General features: G+C 45.1%; 1 protein-coding gene across 3 annotated transcripts; it reads left to right on the forward strand.

Moving 5' to 3' along the window:
* The first annotated feature begins 1,442 nt into the window (after nucleotides 1-1,442).
* Nucleotides 1,443-24,229, forward strand: GPHB5 (glycoprotein hormone subunit beta 5). Of its 3 annotated transcripts, XM_009670705.2 has the most exons (5): nucleotides 1,443-1,545; nucleotides 7,161-7,284; nucleotides 11,644-11,787; nucleotides 19,831-20,035; nucleotides 22,165-24,228. In XM_009670705.2, exons 4-5 carry the CDS (start codon nucleotides 19,832-19,834, stop codon nucleotides 22,351-22,353), a joined length of 393 nt encoding a protein of 130 aa, XP_009669000.2. In that variant the 5' UTR covers nucleotides 1,443-1,545; nucleotides 7,161-7,284; nucleotides 11,644-11,787; nucleotide 19,831; the 3' UTR covers nucleotides 22,354-24,228. The 3 variants fall into 3 exon arrangements, with proteins under 3 accessions (XP_009669000.2, XP_068800175.1, XP_068800176.1); XM_068944074.1 differs by lacking the exons at nucleotides 1,443-1,545; nucleotides 7,161-7,284; nucleotides 11,644-11,787 and adding an exon at nucleotides 18,020-18,331 and having other exon boundaries at nucleotides 22,165-24,229; XM_068944075.1 differs by lacking the exons at nucleotides 1,443-1,545; nucleotides 7,161-7,284; nucleotides 11,644-11,787 and adding an exon at nucleotides 18,020-18,331 and having other exon boundaries at nucleotides 22,168-24,216.
* Nucleotides 24,230-24,565: the final 336 nt, after the last annotated feature.

A 24,565-nucleotide genomic window follows, 5' to 3' on the forward strand; every position in this document is an offset into this window, starting at 1 on the left:
TCATTGTGTTTTTCCCAGCAGTCACACAGCTGATCTGGACCCTTCTAGTAGTAGGAGCAATTTTCTTGTAACAACTATGGTTTTGTCTGTTAGACCTTCAGCCATTTAGGATGAAATTTTGCATTCGCCCTAGCACTTCTCATCAAGCAGATATGGTTTATCTGTGGGCATAAAGCTGGTCAAACAGTCCAGTGCAGTTTTGGATATCTCTTAATATTAATTCTGCAAAACTTACTGCGTAGAACTGGAGCTTGTGATCATCTATTGCCCATAAGACGATGGGATGACTCCTATATGTTTTCCAGAAATCGCTTTGGCTATGCAGATAATGTGCATAAGAGAAAAATAGCTGTATAACTTAAATATCAATACCAGCACCGTTTTTTTGGTGGTGATGGCTTTTTTTTTTTTTTTTTTTTGTAAACAAGGATGAGCATCTGCTTTTTACACTCTCTATCTCAGGCTTCTTAGTCAGGCTAAAGTCTGCTCTTGGATCTCAAAGCAGACTGAAATTTGGCAAAATACGCTCAGTGCTTTTGCTGGAGCCAGGAAAGGTGGAATTCAGACGGTGGTAATTAGTCATTAGTCCACAGGCTGCTTCACAAGCATACGTGACGCTGCTCAGATAGTAAATGTTCACGTGGTTAGTGATTGCACCGTAGATTCCAAATGTCAATTCTGACCAGATTAAAGAAGCTCCTAGGACTACAGAGGAAACAAAGTTGTCTTCTGTAAAGCAGTCAACTCTGCTGCCCTCCCTTTAACGTCGTGCCGTTAAGTGATGCCAACCTGCCGCCACAAGGCTCCTCAGACTCAAGCGTGAAGACTCGCAGTGACCTAAAGTTCAGCGAAATTTGGTGTTCTATTCAAACATGTCAGAAGGGGACCAGGGTTGGTGGCCATGGAATAACGGGTGTTTTGGCCTTATCTGAACAACCTGCTTCCCATAAGATGCAACTATGTTGGTATTAGCTAAAGAGCTGAGAGGTTCTGGGTGGCTCTTTGGAGCCTTGTTCTAACCGGACCTCAGAGCTCTTGCTGCTTTAGCAGAAACTGGGATGGAGCTTTTCAGTTGAAATGCTATTTCCGTGATGACCTTCAATCTATTAACTTCCTCTAAAATGATCACCTTAAGGTGTTAAGACTTAAGACTCATCACCTGGGTCCCACTGCTATCTATTTGGTTAGTCAGGCTGGTGCAAAATGGGAGATTGAGAGAAAATTTGTTGTTAATATACTTTGAAAATGCTCTATGCTATGTAAATGAATGCTCTATGAATTTGTTCCATTATTTAGAAACACTGCTTCAATAAATGCAACAGACCAGCTAAAGCTGTAGGAGATAAGAGGCAGTTTATTGTAATAAAGATTACACGTGGAATGATTTTTTCTCCCCCCGCCACTCCCTCGACCTCAACCTATTTCTATTTTCTCTTGTTCTAGAGATATTTCTGCTGATGGTAAATCTGAATAGGCGCAACATGGAAGCCAAATGAGAGAAAGAAGTAACTGCTTTCAGGCTCCGAGCTTCCAGAAAAGGTTCAGGTAAGTTCCCCTTACAGCCAAATCCTTAGTGCTCCTCCCTTGTGCCCTCCAGAAGTAAACGTCCAGATATTCCCCAAATCTCCTAGAATATGCCATGCCTTATTTTAGAGGTGACAGAGATTAATATCAGCAAAGATTAGCTCCTTATAAGTTCTCTCAGCCCTTTGAATCCTAGCTCACTCCCACTAGCACAGTTTAAACGAAGCGTGTGCAAGAATTCTTGCTGGTTTTGTAGTTTTTTGCAGAACATGGGAGAGCAGAGGTGGCTGCCTGTGTCTGATGGCGTTTTAGCCCATCAGGTTTTTCCCATGAGTGTACGTTTCTCTGAGTTTTGCTCTGGTTTTGTCGCAAAGGGCGTGCGTTATTAACTTTCTCCAAGGCAGTCCAACAGCAGCAGAACTAATGAAGCCGGGTGTCCGGTGTCCCTCTCCGGTACGGCTTCTCAGAACGGCTTGCAGGAGCTGTGTCCAAGGCAGGGACTCTCTGACATGCAGTTGAACTTAACCAGTGCAGAAGCTGTGGAGAGAAGAGGAGAACTGCAGGCAGGCAGGTACACATGGCAGGATAACACAGGCTTTGTTTCCGTAGGAAACTTTACCATAAAGGGATATTAGGCTATTTTCCTGGATTATGAGAATGCTATTACAACAGCAAACCCCTGTTGTTTATATTAAGAGCTTCGGACTTGCTTGACTCAACCAAAGGAGGCCCAAGCATTTAACCGCAGGAGCACTGTATCTTGCAGAAGGTACTCAGGTGTGTTCGGAGCCTACTTAGCTTATGAATTCAGTGCCTAGGAAAAAAGATTAACTAAATTAGTTAGATTGTTGAGAAACTCCTTTTTTCTTTTAGTTGAGCATATTTTATATCCCTATTAAATCCGCTGCTATGAAACAGCTTTCTCTTTCTCTTTTCTTATTCTAAATTACCAAACCAGTCTGGTAATTTCTTTTGATCAGGCTTCGATTAGTCCTTGATGAAGGATATCCTGTTTTGGTTGCATCAGTAATGCAGCAGGGAGTGTTAGCATGAAATCAAGTCTTGCGGTAATAAATAATTCAAATTCCAGTGCTTACGCTGTCTTTTTCACACAAGCTTGATTTTGTGGGATAACTGTTTGACCAACGTTCATACCTTGTGGTAGGGTAGTTCTAAGGCAGAACTGGGAAAAGTATTAGGTCTCGGGGCTTTATTAAACGAAAAATCAGATGAAACAGAAGCATTGTCCTTGCAACACTCTTTTCCAGTCCCCAGGAGGTGCAAAACACAGGTAAGGTGTAGAGGCAGTAGTTTAAAGCTCGCCCTGGAAATACTGAAAGTCAGTTAAAGTTGTATGACCTTACTTCCATGTTGGCTTTTCTCCGTCTATGCTGCCTGGCTTGGCAATGGTTGAAGTCCCCAAAACACAGCTTTGAAATATATTTTCCCGTACTGTAATCATGAACTGTTTTCCGTGTGTTCACAGGCTGTCCAGCCCCTCTGTTATCCTTGTCGGTTCGTTCACGGCAATACATTTGCCAAGTAACCTCTTATTGCCTGGAAACATCTCTTTAGCAGTCTGCAGAGGTGGGGTGGTCATCTTTTTGCCTGCAAAAAGAGGATGGGGCAGGTATGGGGAGAAGAAGGGTATCAAGCAGCACTGTGCCCATAGGTTGGGAGCGTGGGAAAGGGAAAAGGGGAGACATCTCCAGGTGGGTGTGTTGGTCCCCCCCTTCCCCCGCCCCGGCCCAGGGTCCGAACGTGGCAGTCTTCACCCACCCCTGTGCCTCAGGTCTCACTGTCCCCCTCCCAAAACTGTTCCCCAAGCTCTTTGGCATCTTAACACCTCCTGAACCTTCCTTGTCCCAAACTGGCATGCACCTTTCTCATTCACTGCTTTCCCATTCCTCCTCTTATCAGAGAGCATCTTTAATTCACCCTACCCCAACCTTTCTCCCCTCCCTCAAGAGGTGACAATTGCTCCCCATTGCCACATCCACTGCAGCCCCAAACCATGTGCCTCTAATTTGGACCCCATGTACCTATTAGCTGTAGTTGTCTCGTTTTGAGCCTGCTCCTCCTGTCCTCCAGGTCTCATATTCTCATGAGCCACAATCCTGTTGGACCCCCAACAGGTCAAGTCATGCCTCTTGCCTGGCCCTCCTAGAAGGAAGAAGTCCTCTGCTCTGCTGACATGAGGTTTTAAAAGAGCTGGACGTAGCAAGTAGGTAATGATCCAAAATCAACCAGATGCTCAGAGATGAGGAAAAGAGAACATGTAGGAAACCAGTGATCTAGATGATCTTCAAAAGTCCCTTCCAACCTCAACTGTTCTGTGACTCTGTGTGAGTTAGTCCTGAACAGAATTTGGCCCTGTGCAGGAGGGGATTCCGTTTGTTAATCTCAAAAATCCAAAGCACTAGCTAGATTTAAAAAAAAAAAAAAAAAGGAATATGTTAATGTTTTTACCCTGGGCACACTCATGCTTGCTTGGATGAAGGAGGCCGCCTCAGCAGAGACACCAAAGTACAGAAACGTGATGAGACAGATAAGTACAGCCGTTCTCGAAGCTGCAGGACTTAATTCTGTTCCTGCTGGAGTCAGTGATGAAGTCACATTGCTGTCAACAAGAGTGAAATAAAGGTCTGTGAGGTTATTGGACGAATCTGCCATGTCTGTATGGGAAACTGGACAGTACAAACAGGAGTGATGTGTACTCGGTTTCCTCCTCCTGCAGTAAAATTGCCCTGTTAATCTCATCTGCTCTTCTGTGCATATTAGCTGTATGACCTGTAGGAAGCTTTAATGTGTTTAAGCTTCAGAGGGAACGTGGAATCCCACTTCACTTCCCACGTGTCTTAGAGATGCGCCCAGCACCTCTAGAGAAAACCTGAATAAATTTATGCTGCATTATTTGAGAATAGTAGGTGAACACGCAGTTCAACATTTAAGAACACACACAAAAAACTCCCTTGACATTAAGTGGAGGTAGTGTTTCTACGGCTGTCTAGACACAAAGTCTGTGTGCAAAAGAATTTGGTTGTGAACAGGGCACCATTGTTAAAAATATGATGTTCTGCTCTGAGGAGATTTAAAGGAACTTTTTTGTTTTTCAGTGAGGGGAAGTACCCTTTTCTGGTGCACAGGCAGTTGTTATTTTATGACCAATGTTACTAAGCCACTGTTTCCCCTCTGAGACGTTCGGTTATTGTTACGTACTTAAAAGAAACTGTCTTGAGCAAAACCTGCTTACTTGGTTTTTGGTGTGAGAAAAATGTGGAAATTAACCAATGTAACTTAACAGCATGGTGCTAAGAAGCAGGGTACATACTGTCTGTATTGGCATACCGTAATGGAAGAGGACTGACATTTTGTAGACCATGGAAGAAGTTAGTCTGCATGAAACGCGCTACTCTGTACCATACCTGCAGAGGAGAAGGGACACTGGGGAAGAATGAGGTTTTTGGAACAAAGTTTTATAACTGGTAGTGCTACGATGAGGTTAAAGCAAAGACCAAGTAAAATCTACTGCACATTTATCTTCCTTCAGGGATGCTCAGATGCTTAAGAATTTAGGGAAACGAGTCATTTTTTAGCGTGTCGGATCAGTCTACATCCAGGCAAAGTCGTTACTCCTTCATTCTCCCAAGAGTGGCAGGATGGAGTTGTCGTAGCCGTGTCAGTCAAAGGCTAAGTCTGGATCTCTCGCTTCGACTACCCGTCATACCGTTCTGGTGGTTGGACGCTACTTTCATGTCTCAGGCTAATAGTTTCTTGAGTGAGGCCAAGCACTTGGCTGATGCGAGTTTAGCGCATCTGACATCTCCTCAGTGGTAGCCCAAATGAAATGTGATGCCAGGTAATAGGACTTTGGAGGGAAGGGCTTGCTGAGAAGTGGCGAGAAGTCACCTTTCCTACCCCCTTTCTCCATAGGTGCATTGTTCCTCTGAACAGCCCTGTGTGTGTGTGTGTGTGTTGAGGAGGGATTAGGTTGGAGTCCTCCTGTTTGATGCGCAAGACAGGGTAACAAAAGGGGCAGGGAGCTGTATTTTGTGCCTCCCATCATTTCTTGCTTCCATGTGGCAAACAAATTTGGCAAAGGAGAGACTCTGAATAAAAGCATCTCCGGATGAAATGTCACGATCTCTCTTTAGGCACATATCAAGATCCTCATCCAGCGCCCAGTGGCATCACTGATAAAATCTCCTTGACATTAATGATGCAAGATCGACTTCCAAAGCAGAGTTCTTTGGACTGTGGGTTGAAGTTCCCACGTTTCTGTGATACGAAGAATCCTTCTCGTTCCAGTCCTGCCTTTGGGTTGGTATGGGAGAGAGACTGGGTGAAATCATTGCTGATCAGCCTAGAGTCACTGTCTGTTTCTAATACATTAGAAAGAGGTTTGTGAAACCATTGCCTCAAACCAACACCTGCACGGACACAATCCTACACATGTAATCAAACAAACAAAATGGGGAAAAATAAAAGTTTATCCAATTTTAATCATTCTGGCATCACTGTTACGAGAAGCTCCTTGCGTTAAAAAAAATTGTTAGGTGCTTTCTCAGTTGAAAGAGACTCAGAAACTCTGTTGTACAGAATTGTTAATGTGATAGATCTCTTTAGAGAGACATTGCTAGTTCCGCCAAAACTCTCCACGCTGGGCAGAGAGGACCTCCCAAAGCAGGAAAATTGATAATTGTTTGACTGTAGCCCTCCAGTTTGTTTGTACATGTAATGATACCTTTTCAGCACCCCAGGGCCAATCTCTGTGGGGTGAGCCAGGCTAGTTTTCCCTTTTCAGTGTCAGTGGAGGTCTGGCCAATGCTGAACTCCGGAAAATCTCACCTCTAGTGCGTGCTGCTGTTGAGCAATAGGAAAGGCCCGTGGGTTCAGAAATTCAGTTCTACGTGACTGCACATGCTCTTCTGGAGCCTGAAGGACATCTGGTCCCCTACTATACTCATTGCTGATGCTAATTAAAAAGGTGAGGCATAACTTTAATTTTCTGGACTTATGTATAGGCTCCAAATTAACATTTTATTATCTTTCCAGCTTTTTCTGTGAGTCATTTGTAATGTGTTTTCCGTATAAAGCAACATCTGTATGTTGTATTCTTTACTTATCAAAGAGGTTCAGAGTCTTTCAATATTTCAACTTGAGTGGGGATCCCTGCGGTATACTTTGGCCACTACTGTGAAAACATACCTTTTAGTAATTTCACTGCTGGGTTTCAACTCAAACGGCTGATTTAGGATTTAAACAGCTGGATTTTGCTGTCTGTTTGCCACATGCTAGCTGCCAGCAAAACAAGAAATTATTACACTGGGTCGTGATTTAAACATTTGACCTTTGAACATAGTAGAACATAGCAGAACTTGTTAGAACCAAATACAGTACAAAACCCTGTGAAGCAGGAAACTTATCCTGTTAGACCACCGGATCTTTATAAATTAATCTCTGGTTTGGAAGTCTTTTCAACTAACAAAAGCATTTTGTTTTTATCAGGATTTATCTGTCTAATCTGATTAAATTAGACATAGCTTACCGAGACCGCTGAATATAAAGTATACTTGAGGAAAAGCAGAGATGTACAGCAATAGCGCCATGAAATTGCATTTGTGGTTCTCTTTCAGTTAATCTGTATCGATTAATCTGTATGCAGAAGACTACTGGCTCCTACCTGAACTTTCAGTTCAAGTAGAAGATGAAGATCTTTTATTATTGTGACATCAGAACTAAAATATAATTTCTGAATTGGTAAGTAAGTTATGAACTATAATGAGCAGAGTATTCCCAATCACATAGAGCTGCTCCCCTTTGGGGGAGAGCTTTGTTTCCAGAAAGCCTGTATGTTTGTGTGTGAACATCTTGCCATGGATTTGTTCACTCTGTGCTGGAGTTGGCACTTTGCAGGCCATGAAACGTGCGATGACGTGGACGGTTTGCTCTGCGCTAGGGTGTCTGCTCTTTGCTTGGTTTCTAGGATGGGTTTTGAGATGGACTGTGAGCTAAAGTACGCAGCAGCAAGCTGGCAACCCCACTGGCACCTAAGATGTCCCTGGAAGCGACCCGGTTGGGTGTGCTTGGTGCGCTGCCTCTGGCAATGGTCCTGCTGGCCCTGACCAGTGCTATGACAGATACCACAGCTTTGGTCTTTAATCTGTCTCATAAGTAACCTGTACACTGCTGAAACCTCTCATGGATTATAGGAGGGTGACATTTGATTTTTGCCATCCTTCAGTCTCCACTGACCAAAGGCAGCCAGCTGGTGCTGGCTATTGCCAGAGCTATTGCTCTGTTGTGCAATATTAGAGAATCTTTTTGTGGTTTTATTTTTAATGACTTTGTACGTCCTTAAGATGATCTCTGCCCTCAAGATTTTCACTGGATGACCTCGGAATGTGGCAGAAAAGTTTTCTGCCAAATTCTATATTCCAAATGATTATCTGCTAAAAACCTTCCAAGCCCCTTGGTGAGAACATACTTAATATATTGGTTTTGGCCTCACATTAGTAAGGTAACTTTTTATTTTGCAGTTGTTAATGTGTTCATTGCCACAGGATCCTTGAGATGTAGAGAAAACATTAGTTTCTACTGAAAGGGGAGGAGGGTCTGGCTTCTGTGCCCAGTGGGTGAAGATGTTGCCCTCTCTGCTGCTTCCCCAACCAGGGCTGCTGAGGGTAACGTGCCAGCGCCTCAGCCTGCTCAGCCTCTTGTGTGGTGGCTTTGCCAGTTGAGGGCTGGGTTGGCGAACTGCAGTGGCTGAAATATGAACACATGCTCCCTTCTGCTCCCTGCTAGAAGGAGAAAACTCTGGCAAAAGGATGAAAGAGAAGCCCAAGAAAATCTTAAGTAGGTCCAGCAGAGTTTGTTTCTCAGAGGCCTGCTGGAACCTGTATTTGCCGTATGCCCCCGTGGCCCTGCTGGTCCCGTGAAGTGGGATGACTGCACCCGCAGAGACCTTGTTAAAGTCGGTGGGAATGGAGTGAGGAGCTTAAACTGGAAATAGTCTGAGAACTTAAAGTGTTGGCTGAGATCCACATTTCTGTAGAGGGTACAAAGGGGTCAGATTGGAAGATTTGGTTCATTCTGCTGCTGAGACTTCTCGCCTGTTACTGTCTGGGTCTAGGCTGTGTAAACTTTGATTTGGCTATGTGCCTATCTATCTGAGGTTTGGGACTCTTCTTGTATTTGTTTTCACAGAATCACACAGAATGGTTTAGGTTGGAAGGGACCTCTGGAGAACATCTAGTCCAACCTCCCTGCTCAAGCAGGGACCTCTAGAGCATATTGCCCAGGATCACGTCCAGGTGGCTTTTGAATATGTCCAGGGAAGGAGACTCCACTACCTCTCTGGGCAACCTGTTCCAATGCTCTGTCACCCTCACAGTGAAGAAGTTTTTTCTCAGGTTCAGATGGAACTTCCTGTGGTTCAGTTTCTGCCCATTGCCTCTTGTCCTGTTGCTGGGCACCACGGAGAAGAGGCTGGCCCCATCCTCTTGACACTCCCCCTTCAGATACTTGTACACGTTGATGAGATCGCCTCTCAATCTTCTCTTCTCCAGGCTCAAACAGGCCCAGCTCTTGCAGTCTTTCTTCAGAGGAGAGGTGCTCCAGTCCCCTCATCATCTTTGTAGCCCTCCGCTGGACTCGTTCCAGGAGTGCCATGTCTCTCTTGTCCTGGGGAGCCCAGAACTGGGCACAGTACTCCAGGTGAGGCCTCCCCAGGGCTGAGGAGAGGGGCAGGATCACCTCCCTCGACCTGCTGGCAACACTCTGCCTAATGCACCCCAGGAGACCATTGGCCTTCTTGGCCACAAGGGCACACTGCTGCCTCATGGTCAACTTGTTGCCCACCAGGACTCCCAAGTCCTTCTCTGCAGAGCTGCTTTCCAGCAGGTCAATCCCCAGCCTGTACTGGTGCCTGGGGTTATTCCTGCCTAGGTGCAGGGCCTTGCACTTGCCTTTGTTGAACTTCATGAGGTTCCTCTCCGCCCACCTCTCCAGCCTGTCTAGGTCCCTCTGAATGGCAGCATTCAGGGATGGAGGTGAGGCTGACAGGCCTGTAGTTTCCTGGCTCCTCCTTCTTGCCCTTTTTGAAGACTGGCGTGACATTGGCTTCCTTCCAGTCCTCAGGCACCTCTCCTGATCTCCAGGACCTTTCAAAGATGATGGAGAGTGGCCTAGCGATAACATCCGCCAGCTCCCTCAGCACTCGTGGGTGCATCCCATCGGGGCCCATGGATTTATGGATGTCAAGTTTGGACAAAAGATCTCTAACCCGATCCTCCTCCACCAAGGGAGAGTCTTCCTTTCTCCAGCCTTCCTCTCTTGCCTCCAAGGTCTGGAATTCCTGAGGACTGGCCTTAGCAGTGAAGACTGAAGCAAAGGCGACATTCAATAACTCTGCCTTCTCTGTATCCTTCGTTACCAGGGCACCCGCCCCATTCAGCAGCGGGCCCACGTTTTCCCTAGTCTTCCTTTTGCTATTGATGTATTTGAAGAAGGCCTTCTTGTTGTCCTTGACATCCCTTGCCAGATTTAATTCCAACTGGGCCTTAGCCTTCCTTGTCGCATCCCTGCACACTCTGACAACGTCCCTGTATTCCTCCCAAGTGGCCTGTCCCCTTTCCCACGTTCTGTGTACTTCCTTCTTCTGTTGGAGTTTTGCCAGGAGTTCCTTGCTCATCCATGCAGGTCTCCTGCCCGCTTTGCTCGACTTCTTCCTCAGAGGGATGCACTGATCTTGAGCCTGGAGGAAGTGATGCTTGAATATTAACCAGCTTTCTTGGACCCCTCTTCCTTCTAGGGCCCTACCCCATGAGATTCCCCTAAGTAGGTCCCTGAAGAGGCCAAAGTCAGCTCTCCTGAAGTCCAGCGTTGCAATCCTACTCATTGCCCTGCTCATTTCCTGACTGGATTTTGAATAGTTCAATAGTTCTATGAGTTTATTGTAACAGGATTCAAAGGAGGAGAAAATAATTTTGTTTCAAGAGATTTCACTTCTAGCTCTGTCTGATTTGTAAACTTAACTTGTTGCTGAGCAGTAACACTGGTGGTGATGCATGTTTGAATGAGGTGTCTTTTTTCCAGTGCACTGAACACAAACAATAGGGAAATTAATGCATTAAGCTAATGTATCTTTGAACTTTGCTAGTTTTGAATAAGAAGCTTCATCTTCAACTGCTGAGCTCAAAGGAGGGGATCAAGGGGGTTATATCATTGCCCACCAGACTGTCATAGAAGCTTAAAATCTGCTTTCAGAAGACCATTAGAGGAAAGCTATGGAATGCAGAAGTGATTTGAGTTAAATTGGTTATTGTCAGTCACATATAATTTACATAGCATCTACATTTATTGGAGAATCATTTTCACGTAGCAGTGAAATTAGAGCAGATCTCCAGATAATTACAAGGTGCACAATTACAGCGCCCAGTTCTTACCCGTGTCAACATTTAGCGACTCTAGTAGATTTGAATTCTTGAATTACACTGAACTGAATGAGATCAGAATTGTGGCCATAAATGAACACGATGAGCCTAACAGACTAATCTAACCAAAGAGGGTGTGAAAACCATGAAGCTCGTTACAAATAGTGTGTGATATTCACAGTTAATTATTAGTACGGGTTTGATAAAGGCAAAAACAAAGCACAAGAATAAGTGCAATAGAGCTTAAAACTTGCATTCCAGATCCTTAGAAATATAAAGCACAACACAATGCTATCATCTCTCAACAGTAATCATCATCTATTTTGCTGCTTATAGCACTTCTGTCCTGGTTGTATTGAAAAGTGGGGCTTTCTGTCAGTCTATTCACCTTAATTCCTTTTATATCTGTTGAATCCTTTCATTGCTTATAGCAACGTTGACAGATTGCTAGGGCTTAATATTTTTCAGGAATTGTGGAAACAGGTGGCCTGGTAGGGTTCACGTTAATACCTCACTGAGCAAAGGCTGCGGTACTATTGCAACGCTTACTAGACACTGGAGAACTGACACTTTTTCCCCCACGTTTTTTCCCAGCTCTAATCGTATTGTAAATCTGGCATTAGTAAAACAAGGAGAGGAATCCACTTCCCCCTCAGTTAAGCTGTGTTTTATTCTCTATTACTAGAAACTATGCTTGACAAATACATCTACCCAGAGAAAAGGCTTGGCAACCTTAAGAAGTTGTTTTACTTTCCTAAGGACCACGATTAAGGAATTCCACAGGCTGCGTTTGGAGTTGTGCCTTCACTCTTGTCGTCATCCGTTCCAGGTACCTATTTTCCTTTTTTTCTAATATCACTGTATATATGACAATTCCTAAGTATTCAGGGACCTTCCCAGGAATTTCCCTGTTTCAGGTAATTAACTCCTGCCAGTCAGTTTTTGGGAAATGTGAGTTAACCATCTCTTAATCTTTGCGACATGTGACTTACTGATACTGTGGAGGGGTGAGCTATAGAGTCAGACCATCCTAGCCCTCACCAGAATCTCAGAAAATTTCCTTTGTGCAGTTATTAGTATTGGTCAAAGCTGTGATAGTGCAAAAAAATTGAATCCTGTTTGTTTGTAAAGGCCTATCTCTTGCTAAACCATGTTAGCCAGCACTTCTGATAGTTCTACCCTTTCATTCTTCATTAACAAGCTCCTGCATCAATATTGGCACTGGGACAGATGCCAGGCAAACTGGTCTACTGGGTCATTTTTTAAATTTTTAACTGTGGCTATCCTTGCACTGTTGAATCACGGTGTCTTTTGTTGAAACCTGTCCTTTTCTTCTCCACGGAAATTCTTAACTTCCAGTTTTCCTTTACATCTTTCCTTCTGAGTTTTTCTTCCAAAACACTTTGCACAGTATTTAAAGTTTGAGAGATTCATCCTTCTGAAGTACCATACAAAAATATAAATATATACATTTATATATATGTCAATTTACAAATGTATAAATATATAAAACAGCAATTTTAGTAGATGTACACCAGTTATAAAACAGATTATCTTCTGCTTGCCTACATTGGATAAAATCAGGTTGTTATCGAACTGAACTTTGTTTGCTATGGTTTTATCTTCACTGGTATTATGTTAGGAAGTGATGAATGGTGTTTGGCAGTTTCCTTGTTACAGCAGTGCTAGTAAGTTGGTGTCAGTACTGGATCAACTATAATATTGCTGTAGTCAATGCAGTGCTATTTCATAGCAATCCAGATGTGGACTGGATTTTGCTATGTGTTCCTTGGACCACTCTGCCATTCATAACACAGATACCCCGACAAGCAGCAAGAAATAATTAGCTTTTTTGTAACATGGGTCATTCTGCTAAGTACAAAGTGTGGCATGACTTACTTCCACAGCAGGCTTGACAAATCCTCTTTTCTGACTTCTTTCTTCTCACCCGGAAGGCTCATTCAGCTGTTGCCAGTTTGTGTTGTGTTAAGCTCAGGAAGGGAAATGAGCAAAAGTCTTTTAAAGCAGGAGGAGTGGGTTTGTGTGCCTGAGACCTTCAGTTGGGGCTGGTGTCCCATTGTTAGCAGGGCCAGTCAACATTTATCTAATTACCGTCTGAGAATACATTTCCTGATTGCTGCATTGTGCTTTCTGTACTTAACGCTTGAAAGTATTTCTGTCACAGTGTTTGTAAGAGCTTTACTTGCTTCCTTTGATTTTAATTTACAGAGCAGCCGTGCCCTCTCAAGGTTAAACCTACTTTGTCTGTCCTTTTCCAAATCAATTCTTCATGTTCTTTAGAAATTTAGCAAATGACAGAAAGTCACATTCCAAGAAAAATACGCAACAGCTGTGAGGGTAGATTAACGAATCTCAATGTACTTGTTTGTAACGCTATTCTTGGGACACAAAGGTTATCTTTTGTACAGAGCTACTGGCAAAAAGTAAACAAACTATTGAGGCAGGAAAGTCTGAAGCAGATAAAGCTGGTATAGAAAAATATGAGTCTGGTCTTGATTTATTTATAGGTGAGTTCATCAAATTACAGTTAGCATATATAGCTTCCTCTCCTCCCTGATAGTCACAAGGCTGACTTTCTGACTCGCTCCATTCTCACCCGAAGCCTAGCCTCTCTCGGATGCCTGCTCCTCTGAGTATGTGGACAGCAAACCTTGTTTCCTCCTCCATTTCTCCTTTTCCATTACGTTTTAACCCCCGGTCGCCCTTCCAGATATTGGTGAGAGCCATCTTTAACTCCTCCTTATTTCACATACTAAGACTGACCACAAGTTTTACTACCGCTTTCTCTGTGTGATCTCTCTTGTGTCCATTGCATTAAATATCTCTGGCCTGGCCTGTCTGGACAGCTACCAGTTTCTTCTTGGCCTGCCAACCACCTATGTAGTTCTCTGCAACAACTGCTGGCTGGATGGCAGACCGCAGAGCGTTGTGGTCAGTGGTGCAGAGTCTAGTTGGAGGTCTGTAGCTAGTGGTGTCCCCCAGGGGTCAGTACTTGTTCAGTCCAGTCTTGTTCAACGTATTCATCAATGACCTGGAGGAAGGGACAGAGTGCACCCTCAGCAAGTTTGCTGATGATACTAAACTGAGGGGAGTGGCTGACACACCAGAAGGCTGTGCTGCCGTTCAGAGGGACCTGGACAGGCTGGAGAGCTGGGCCGAGAGGAACCTCATGAAGTTCAACAAAGGCAAATGCAGGGTCCTGCACCTAGGGAGGAATAACCCCAGGCACCAGTACAGGCTGGGGGTTGACCTGCTGGAAAGTAGCTCTGCTGAGAAGGACCTGGGAGTCATGCTGGACAGCAAGACAACCATGAGGCAGCAGTGTGCCCTTGTGGCCAAGAAGGCCAATGGTCTCCTGGGGTGCATTAGGCAGAGTGTTGCCAGCAGGTGGAGGGAGGTGATCCTGCCCCTCTCCTCAGCCCTGGGGAGGCCTCACCTGGAGTACTGTGCCCAGTTCTGGGCTCCCCAGGACAAGAGAGACATGGCACTCCTGGAACGAGTCCAGTGAAGGGCTACAAAGATGATGAGGGGACTGGAGCCCCTCTCCTCTGAAGAAAGACTGCAAGAGCTGGGCCTGTTCAGCCTGGAGAAGAGAAGATTGAGAGACAATCTCATCAACGTGTACGAGTATCTGAAGGGGGAGTGTCAAGAGGATGAGGCCAGCCTCTTCTCTGTGGTGCCCAGCATCAGGACAAGAGGCAACGGGCACAAACTGAACCACAGGAAGTTCCATCTGAACCTGAGAAAAAACTTCTTGACTGTGAGGGTGACAGCGCATTGGAACAGGTTGCCCAGAGAGGTGGTGGAGTCTCCTTCGCTGGAGATATTCAAAAGCCGCCTGTATGTGATCCTGGGCAATATGCTCTAGAGGTCCCTGCTTGAGCAGGGAGGTTGGACTAGATGATCTCCAGAGGTCCCTTCCAACCTAAACCATTCTGTGATTCTGCTATATGGAGCCAAGCAAAATTATTGCTTCCCTTGGTCTGTTTCATTAGATAGCACATCTCTGCTTCCTTCCTGTGGCTGATCCAGTTCAAACTTCTAGTCCATTAACAGCCTGTTCCTACTGTTCCTCTTTGCCTACTTTTATGGTCTGCTTCCTTCAACCTCAATATGCAGAGTAGTACTATTTCAGCTTCCTAATAGCCTCTCTTCTCCATGCTGTCTTCCACCTCTTTACTTACAAATGCCCTTTTCGAGATAACCTGCAAGATCTCCACAAGCTCTGTTAACTAAGAGAACTGGTGAACTAAGAGCTGACATGTTTTGTTGGTTATTTTTCCACCTGCTCCCTTAAAATTTTGTGAAAAATTTTATTTCTGTTAGAGAGAATGAGAAATCTGGGGCAAAACCCAGAGGTTTTTGAGGTGCTGGGATGAAAAAAAAAGTCTGTTTTCAGTCTGAAACCAGAAGTTCAACACGTAATATGAAAAATTATTTTTTCCATTGGAAAACTTTTTTTTTCAGAATAGTGCTGCTAAATTTTCTAACCTACTCCAAACACTTCACAAAGTACTAACATAATCATTTTTAATATTGCTCTGCTTGTGTATCAGCTCTCCCCTTTGCCCCCACTGTTTGCTTGTATCTCTCTTTGAATTGTGAATTAATCAGAATACAGACAGATACATGGTGCCTGGAATATCTTGAGACCTACTGAAATATAAATAATCCTTGCAGATGGTTAACAGTTGGCAAAATGTGTTAGGGCATGCTTGAGGCTGAAGGGCTCATAGTTGAGAGACAGAGATGGAATTAAAAATCCCCTACATAGCAGAGAATCTGGGTGTTGATATTACTTAATCAGTCTGGATAATTTTAACGTGTGAGCTTCATGTGGTGTAGAAGTGAATAGCATCTGGTATTGCTCTGTTTTCCATGCAGGGGGGAGGAGATAGGGAAAGTCTGAGCATGGAGTTGCACCCAGAGGGCAGTGAAGAGCCTGTAACCACTACAGCTGCACAGCCAAACAGGCAACGTGAACTCTGATGCATGCTGGAGGATGCCAGCCAAAAAAGCTTTAATTTTCAATGGAAAAATCACTGCTATTTTTAGACCAATGACAAGAATTTGACTGCTCCTCTTGGTCTCCCTGTGGTATGATCTGACTTTGGACCCACTGCCTCTCCCATATCCTCTTTGTTTCAATTGGGGAAAAGGTGTCCAGGACATGTCTGGTGATCAGGCCTATTTACTGAGCCCTTGCAAGAACACAGTGCTTTTCTTTGATTTTTTTTTGTTTGTTTTTAGTAGCAAGCAAAATAAATGGGAGCGCAGCCCAGGACTCCGTTCAGTACTTCTCTTCCAGCATCCTGCTTGATGGGTCTTCCTCACCTTTGCTGCTAACAAGACTCTGAATAATAATGAGCAAGAATACCGACCTCCCTTACACCCCTAATTTCTTATTTATTTATTTATTTTTTTGAAAAATTGTATATCTCTCTTCTTTGTTCCTCCCTCTCTCACATGATAAAGCATGAGCCCCGGTAGGGATCTCCTGCGCTGCCGCATTAACAGTACATGGTTAAAAGGGGTAACTTTGGGGAGGGAAAGGATGAGAGAAGGAGAAGAATTAAGATAATGGTCTGGTTGGGTTGTGCTGGCACAGACACCAGCATCTCATAAGCCCAGTTTAGACTCTGCTGCTACGTTTCATCTCTTGTTTATACAAAACGTCCAGAGATTTCATGTGAGTCTTGCTTGACTGTAGACAATAAGAATTGCTTCCCTTTTCCACTGCGTCCATGCACCATTTCCTAATTTAGACAGAAAAGGCACAACTCAGAGGTGAACGAGAAGTCTGTTACAAGTCAGTGTGTGTGCTTGTAACCAGTGTAATTTACTGACCAGGGCCACATAGCAGAAGGTAAAACAAACAGGCAGCGGTTGCTTAAATCTGGGAAGCACAGCAAAGCAAGCACTCTGTGGGTTCCCAGGAGTTCGAATGAATATGGATCCTGCTACTGCACCAAATCTATGCTCTTGACCTTGGACGTGAAGCAAGTACCCTGAGAGATCAAGTATCCACCCTGAAAAAGGGAGAACACCTCTTTCATATACGTTGTCTGGTCCTGAATGTCTCAATATTGCATTTATTCAATGTCTGTTCACTGGTTTCTAGGTGATGTTACAGCAGGAGCATAACTCACCAAAAATATACATTTAATTCTCATAAAGTAAATTAACAGACTCACAGAAGTCACTTTTTTATGTCTGAGGAGAAATTCATTTTCTGGACATAAGCAGGTGCTGGGTTTTTTTGTTTGTTTTTCTTTTCTTGACCTTTGTAGGATGAAGTTTGTTTAAATCAAGGTTTCCCCCAATGTTTTCTGTTTTCAGGGTTGGATTGTATCGCAGTGGACTTATTCTTTAACAGCAGGATCCTGAGGGGGCCATAATCCCTGACACTTATTTTACCTTTTCTTGATGCGCCTGGGAATTGGAGCATGCAGCAATGGGAAATCACAGTACAGCTGGGAGCTGGTGGCAGGGCAGTGAGGGGACTTGGCTGAGGTCTCTGCTTGAGCATATGGCTGCACTTCTCAGGCCCACTTGTATTTCATGGACTTGCTGCCAGTAAGATCTTCATAGTACCAAGGTTTCTCGGCTTCTTTCTGCCCTATAAATAGCTGAAAATTTTATTTGCATGGTGAAGGCAATGGACGTGATTTCTAGATTTCCTTTGCGCAGTGCTGCTTACTTATGTGACAGCTGCCTGACTAGCCGAGAAAACTTTTCCTTTTCTTGCAAACTCCCGCCTCCTCCCCCCATCCCTTGCCCTTGCTTGTACAGAGCAATTGAGTAAAGAAGGTCTTATGCAGTTGACATAACTTTAGGGTTTTGATCACACAAATATTTGCAAAGTCTTCCTTCAGGGTGTTCACTCATGACTTGTTAAATAGGGGATAATGATTATTTCAGTGCCAGCGTACAGTCTCCTTACAAAGGTGTTGCAATTCCAGTATGGAAAAGAAGATCCGTTTTGCCCCAGTGCATGCTCATTATTTCACTCAAATTATGTCACTCGCCAAGATGCTCCTTTTATTCCAGGTCTTATGTTACGAAACAATACCCTTTAAGCTAACCACCATTGGAAAAGAGAGACTTGATTTTGGGTGAATGTCTTTGATGTCTTGGGTAGTTCATGTAAGGATCTGTCTCTATCTTGCCTTGACTGATGAGACCTTGTCTATAAATGTGAGCAATTAAGCAGCCCAGTAGCAGCTGCTAAGGAGATCTACTGAGCACAAACCTGATAAAGATTGCCGTGTGGGTCTCCTGCTCGTCCTCTGACTCTGAAACACCACCTGCAATTTAAAACCGCAAGAGGCGATCTGACTCTGACAAGTTAGGTGAGTATGTTTCTGTGTTTGCTCTATGTCATGGCTCCTGCTCATGAATAAAGCAGTGAGTTTTGCTAAAGTGGCAAAGAGTAAGTGTTCAATCTGTTCTGAAGTTTGTCTCTTTTGGTTTCAAATGTCTCTTATTAAAATTAGGGATTTTTAGTATTTTTCTACTCTGAAGCTCATATGTAAACATATACTGGTTTATTCATGTGTGAGACTATAGTGTATGCATGGCCGCATATATGAAGGGCTCACTGTAGCAAACTCCATGTACTGATTTAAAACTCTGATTTAGCAAATTTAAGTGTTTGTGTTAATAGCAGCCTAGAGACACAAACATCAGTAAAGCAGAAGGGGGGCTAAGCTCATTTGACTTAAACGTATCAGTTGAGGACACAGCCCAAAGCACAAAAGCCTATGTGCCATATTCAGTAGCTGATCTTCTCTCCAAGTTAAACGTCAAGTATAGGGTTTGTATGTGGACATTTTAAAGTGCAATGCAAGTATGTGAGGTACAGAATGATCTCGTGGCTTAGGGTTGAGCTGCTTCCCATGTCTTTTTTTTGATAGAGAAAGTTGTACCAGAGACACTGGTTGCTTTCTTCATCAAAAGTTTAAAATAGAAAAACAGCAAATATCAGAGGGACTTGGCCAGGGGTGGGCTACCTGGAAGTATGAGGAATGTGATCCTTTTCTGGTCACCTTGGCCATGTCTCTCCTTGTCTAGCCGGCTCTGTTCACAGCTTAGCAGCTCTGGCTGGGTCTGAGCTTGCTGGGAAGGTGGTGTGTGCCAGACGGAAAACTGATGCTTGCTTTCAGCTCTCTCTGGCTGCAGCCCTGGGAGTGACCCGGCACAAGTCTAGTACTCAAGGTATTGCAAATGGTAACTCCAGTATCTGAATCAGTCTTTGGAGGTGCTTATCTCTCTCCAGAGATTACAGCTGGAACTCGGAAGCGGCTGGCTTCTAACTTAGGCTAAAAGGTAAGTAGGATAAATCTAGGATTAGATGCCCTGGTCATAGTGCACGTGACATCTGCAGGCCTAGCCCTGCTAAATGGACAGAGCTGCAGCCGTGGTGCTTTCTCCCCATGAGGCAAAATAGGGACCCTGCCAGCTCCCTGTAAGTGTGCACGATGGACAGAACCCTCTAGACTGCCACTACCAGGGCCGGTCCTGCCAGAGACCTACACCAACAAGGTGTGCGTGCCTGGAGAGGGCAACCAAAGGCCTCTTGGCCTGGTGCAAGCTCAGGACAACCCACCTCGGACTCGAGGAAGGCATGTGTTGCACGGTATACTTGCAGTACGTGTCTGAAGCGTTGGCTGGTTCAGACCCCACTGCCCTGTGTGGATAGTCTGTCGGACACTGCTTTCTGTTACAGACCTTTTCACTGAGCCTTTGGCCTTTTGGGAGGAGATGACCCCTCATTCCTACATGTGCCCCTCCTTTGGGGCAAAGACGTGCCACCTCTCACAGCTCCCTTCTTGCCTCTCTTCTGCCTCAGGATGAAGCTCCAGCATTTGGTCCTGGGCTCTCTGCCTCTCCTGCTGCTGGTGGGCTGCCTCAGTGCCCTGAGGACCTCTGGCATCAACCTGCGCACGTTCATTGGCTGCGCCGTGCGGGAGTTCACCTTCCTGGCCAAGAAGCCCGGCTGCAAGGGGCTGCGCATCACCACGGATGCTTGCTGGGGCCGCTGCCAGACGTGGGAGGTGAGGATTGCCCAGGACATGGGGGTGAGGGTAGCTGGCTGGCACTAACTCCTGTGGGGTGTGATATCCCTTAAAGCTTACAGCTACCTACGAAGCAGCTGAGAAGGTGGCCCTGTGGTAGGGCTCTGCTCCCAGAGGAGCTGTGTTGGGTTCCTGGCTCTGCCACAGGCTTCCTCGGCACCCAGCTGGATGACTACCACATCCCTGCGCCCGCTGGAGAACTTCTCCAGGGACAGGTCCGTGCATGTGTGTGCAGCACCTAGGGGCGAGATGGGACCTGGTTTCATATCCCAGAGCTGCAGCTGTGCCAACCATAAACAGCAGTAACGGCAAGAGAGCGTGGGGCTTTCCAGAGGTGCAAATGAAGGCAAGGGCTGTATTCCCCTCAGTGCCCGTCTCGTCGCTGCTGTCAGCGTCTGAGCACTTTGCTGTAAATTGCTCCCTCCCTCCTTCCACTTTCTCAGAGAGGGATGTGCATCATGTGACAGTATTAATGAAGCAGTTATGTAATACTCTTATTATGCATTTTGAAAGCCTCTTACAGCTTAAACACTTAAGGAGAGAAGGCCTTTATTACTTTACTGGAAGAAAATTCCTTTGAGATTAAGATGGAGCTCCCAATTGATGGGTAATATATTTTGTTCCAAAAAGCAAATCCCAAAGATAATGTCTAGTTTCTAATTTGGTCCTGTTTTAAATCATAGTCCTGTAAAAATACAAAGGAGCTAATTTGGGGGTGTGGAGAGAGAGCAAGAACGAGCATAAGTAAGTCTGCACACACTTCAGAGAACAAGTTTCTGACTAACTTCATTTTTCTTCCACCGAAAGGCTCAAGGGGCCCGACCCAGATTAAAGTATTCAGGGAAACTACCAGTGACTCCAGAGGGATTTTGTCCACATAAAGGCAAGGACTGTCTGTAGCTGAGCAGAGGAGGAGGAGCCAGGGCTTGTGTGCCAGCTCTCACCCTCCTCTTTCACTGCTTCGTGGGAAGCAAGGAAAGGCCACGGGCTGCCAGATTTCCCCGGTTGAATAAGGGTCCTTCGGGGGCCCCCTTGTTGCCCCGTTGCACTCGCTCCCTGAGCTCCTCTGACAGCACAACCCTAGCACAATCCCTTACTGCGCTGCAAATACTATCAGGAGGTAGTTTAGCTAAATGCATCTGGTTGTAGGCTCAAACAGCTTCTAAAAAGGCCTGCAATATGCATGAATGGGGGGTTGATAAGAGGAAGGGTGTCTGGATATCTTCCTGCTGGGACATTTCTCTGTTTTTTCCTCTACTATCATTCTCTGTTCCCAGGGTAGGCCCTTTACACAGCACAGAGTGAAAGAAAGAAAGAAAGAAAAAAATTAAAATACATCCTGGCTGTGTTACCTTATGCTGTTCCCTATCTGTGCAAGGGATTATTGTGGCTCCCATTCCTGTCTGTCTTGTCCCTCCTTGGAGTGTTTGGAAAAACTCACTTTTCATCGAAACTAATGCCACCGTGACGATGCACGAGAGTGTGGATTTCAGGGCTTTCAGGCTCCTATCCTATCCTGCTGTCTAAGGTCTCTGGCCAAGCTGTTTTTCTCATGAAGAGCTACAGCCTTCTCTGCTGGTGCTGTTTGAGTGCATCCTCCGAGGCACACAGGCGCTGTGCCTTGTAGGACGTGCAGTCTGACCGGGAAGACGGGTCTGGCTGAAAACCCCCAGCCTTTTGGCACCTGGATGCACCTCATGTCTTATGGCAGCCTGTGCAAATAGAAGGGTTTCCAGCTGCAAGCACTTTATTTGATGGGAAATCAATGCTTTTGGAAGGAAGCAGCTGCTTTTGGCAAGCATGTGCATTTGGTTGAAACACTAGCATTCTGCTAAACCCCAGCTTTTTGGATAGGCTTTTGTCTTCCTTCAGGCAGCCTTGACTGGAACTTCACGCTTTAAACAAGCACGCACATACGCTTACACCCAATCCCCTTTATGGCAGGGTCCCAAGAAGCAGGTATTTGAGGATGCAACCTAAGAATTATTTCCATAGTCCTTTCCATCTTGATCCAGTGACTCCTGTATTTACACTAAATCGTCTTGAGGGTACTGAGACTCTGGATGTTTGTCTTGCTTCTTGCCTGCTGCCACACTTCTCCTCCACAGAAGCCGGTGCTGGAGCCACCTTACATTGAGGCTTACCATCGTGTCTGCACCTACAACGAGACTAAGCTGGTGACGGTGAAGCTGCCCAGGTGTGCCCCCAACGTGGACCCGTTTTACACGTACCCGGTGGCCATCCGCTGCGACTGCGATGTCTGTTCCACGGCGACTACTGAATGTGAGACCGCCTGACTTCTCCTTTCCCAGGTCTGGCTAGGATGGGCCAAATACTTCCCTGGTTTTATACCCCTGGTACCTCCAGCATTACAGAGGGTGTGAGCCAGTCCGGAATTTGATCCCCAAATCTAATGTTCCTACTCACTGGCTTTTGTGGTCAGATGAGGCTTAATCACCTCTCCCCATCCTGTTGTGTAAAGCACTGCTGATGTAGAAATGTAGTATACAGCCTTGCAACAGCAAATCCTATGGAAGAAAATGGATGCAGTTTCCCTTCCTTATACCCATTTTGCAGTATGTGACTTTTCTTCATGCGCAACGTGCACGTGGACTAGCCGGTCACAGAGGGGTGGAAACTGGCTACAAAGGCATTATGGTCTATGTAACAACCTCTTTATTTGTTTCAGTTTTTAACAGCTTCCAAGGAATGTAAACGCAAAAAGCAGCATCCCCCCCTCCTTATCACTTCTTTTTAGACTGAGGTCTGTCAGGTGTAGCTGTCAGAGAAAAGGCCTTAGGGCCAATGAAATGGAAATCGGTGTCGAAGTTACAGCCTTGAAAGTAGGATGAATGCAACCTAAGCCTTGACTCAGCCAAGAACTTAAGCTCACGAGCAAGTGTTTTGCTTAGTATCTGTGGACTTACAGTTGAGCACATATTTCAGTGGTTTCACTGGAGCTATTATGTTGAAAAATTCTTGTTTTGCAAGAGAAAATTCCTTAAAAAAAGAGAGAAATGCATTCAATCTGTAAAATCAATATTGCATTTCTTCTCATCCCGCTTCTGTCCATGGATAAGAGAGGAACTGACTTCATGTAAAATCAGAGACTCTGCATAGCCCAGAGATTCTTTCCTGACCTTTTCCAGAGCTAAAGGGTAATCAACCTGAAATACAGTTGTCATGGCTGGGCTTCAGTGAGGCCCGACTAAGGTGGCAGGAAAAAAGGGTCCGCGTAGGGTATTCCCACACTTCCCTGTGCTGCTCAGCTCCGTGGATGCCCGCTCTTCAGAAGGAAACATGCACAGAAAGCCAGAGAAGAGCGAGGAATTCCCTCAGGAGAGCTGTGGAGTTGTGTCTTTGACATCCCAAAACGTGGCCAAAGGAGGTGGGACAGGCCCGGAACAGGCCCAGGGCAGGGAAGACACCAAACATGTTAAAGGATGGTTCACATCTTTCCAGACCCAGTATTATAAACTAGGAAACATGTGGGAGCTGCTATGACAGCCCCTCAGTGGCCATAGCCATATAAGTGCTTTGTCTTCTGGTTCCCAGCTGGAGGAGGACAGATCCTCGTTCTTCCCCAATTTCTCCCCTGAACACTATGGGAATCTTGGGAAAACATGAAAATTTTGCCAAGTATGAGAGGCTCACAGGAGCCTATAATACAAAGATGGCTTCTCAGATAGCCGTAAGAAGAGGATTCCTGCTAAGAATAATATCAGCACCTGCATTCGCACCCGGGTTAAGTGCCTTTTCTTCTGAAGCAGTCTCCTTCATTTCCAGGGATGCACGTTTGAAATTTCCGTTAAGTGTCCTGTGCTCACTGAGACAGATTTTTAAATGTAAACTGTAATGTATTAGTTGCTGTTAATTTTTTGTCTGTGGAATTGTGAAAGCTGCACTGTGTTTGGGTAGGAAGGAGGTGATTTTATAATTCTGCCTTCTGGAATTCCTGAATAGAGACTGCAGTGTTAAACAGCAGCAGTAGCAGTTTTCTGCTGATAGTGATTTTAAGTGCCTTTTAAAGAGTCCTCGCATTTTGTGTCATGTTGCATCTCACAATCTCTCCAGTTTTGTTATTGACCTTACTGGCATCACAACTATCATGGGAAACCTACAAATTATTTTGTGTCCTTAATAAACCCCAAAAGCGTAGTATGAAAGCAATTTAAAGCAACGTGTCCCTCTTTATTTATGCATAGAGGCTTCTCACTCAGAACATGTATAAGCTGCTGCAAACTCTTTGCCAGAGATGTGAACACCTGCAAAATATCTCCTCAGTGCTGATGTGAAGTCATTTGCTTTGCTGAATTTCTCTCACAGAGTCTGGCTGCGCTGCGGTCCCAGGACTAGGGGTAGGGTTAGAGAGTGGCAAACTTCCTTTGCAGCCAGCAGGAAATATGGACCGTACCCAGATATAGCGAGGCAGTAGAAACTTGTCTACTGCCTAGAAGAAAGCTCTGCTACATGTGAAGGAAGGTCTTGACTGATGCGGTAACAGCCAGA

This window comes from Struthio camelus, chromosome 5 (genome assembly GCF_040807025.1).
Source record: "Struthio camelus isolate bStrCam1 chromosome 5, bStrCam1.hap1, whole genome shotgun sequence".
Classification (NCBI taxonomy): domain Eukaryota; kingdom Metazoa; phylum Chordata; class Aves; order Struthioniformes; family Struthionidae; genus Struthio; species Struthio camelus.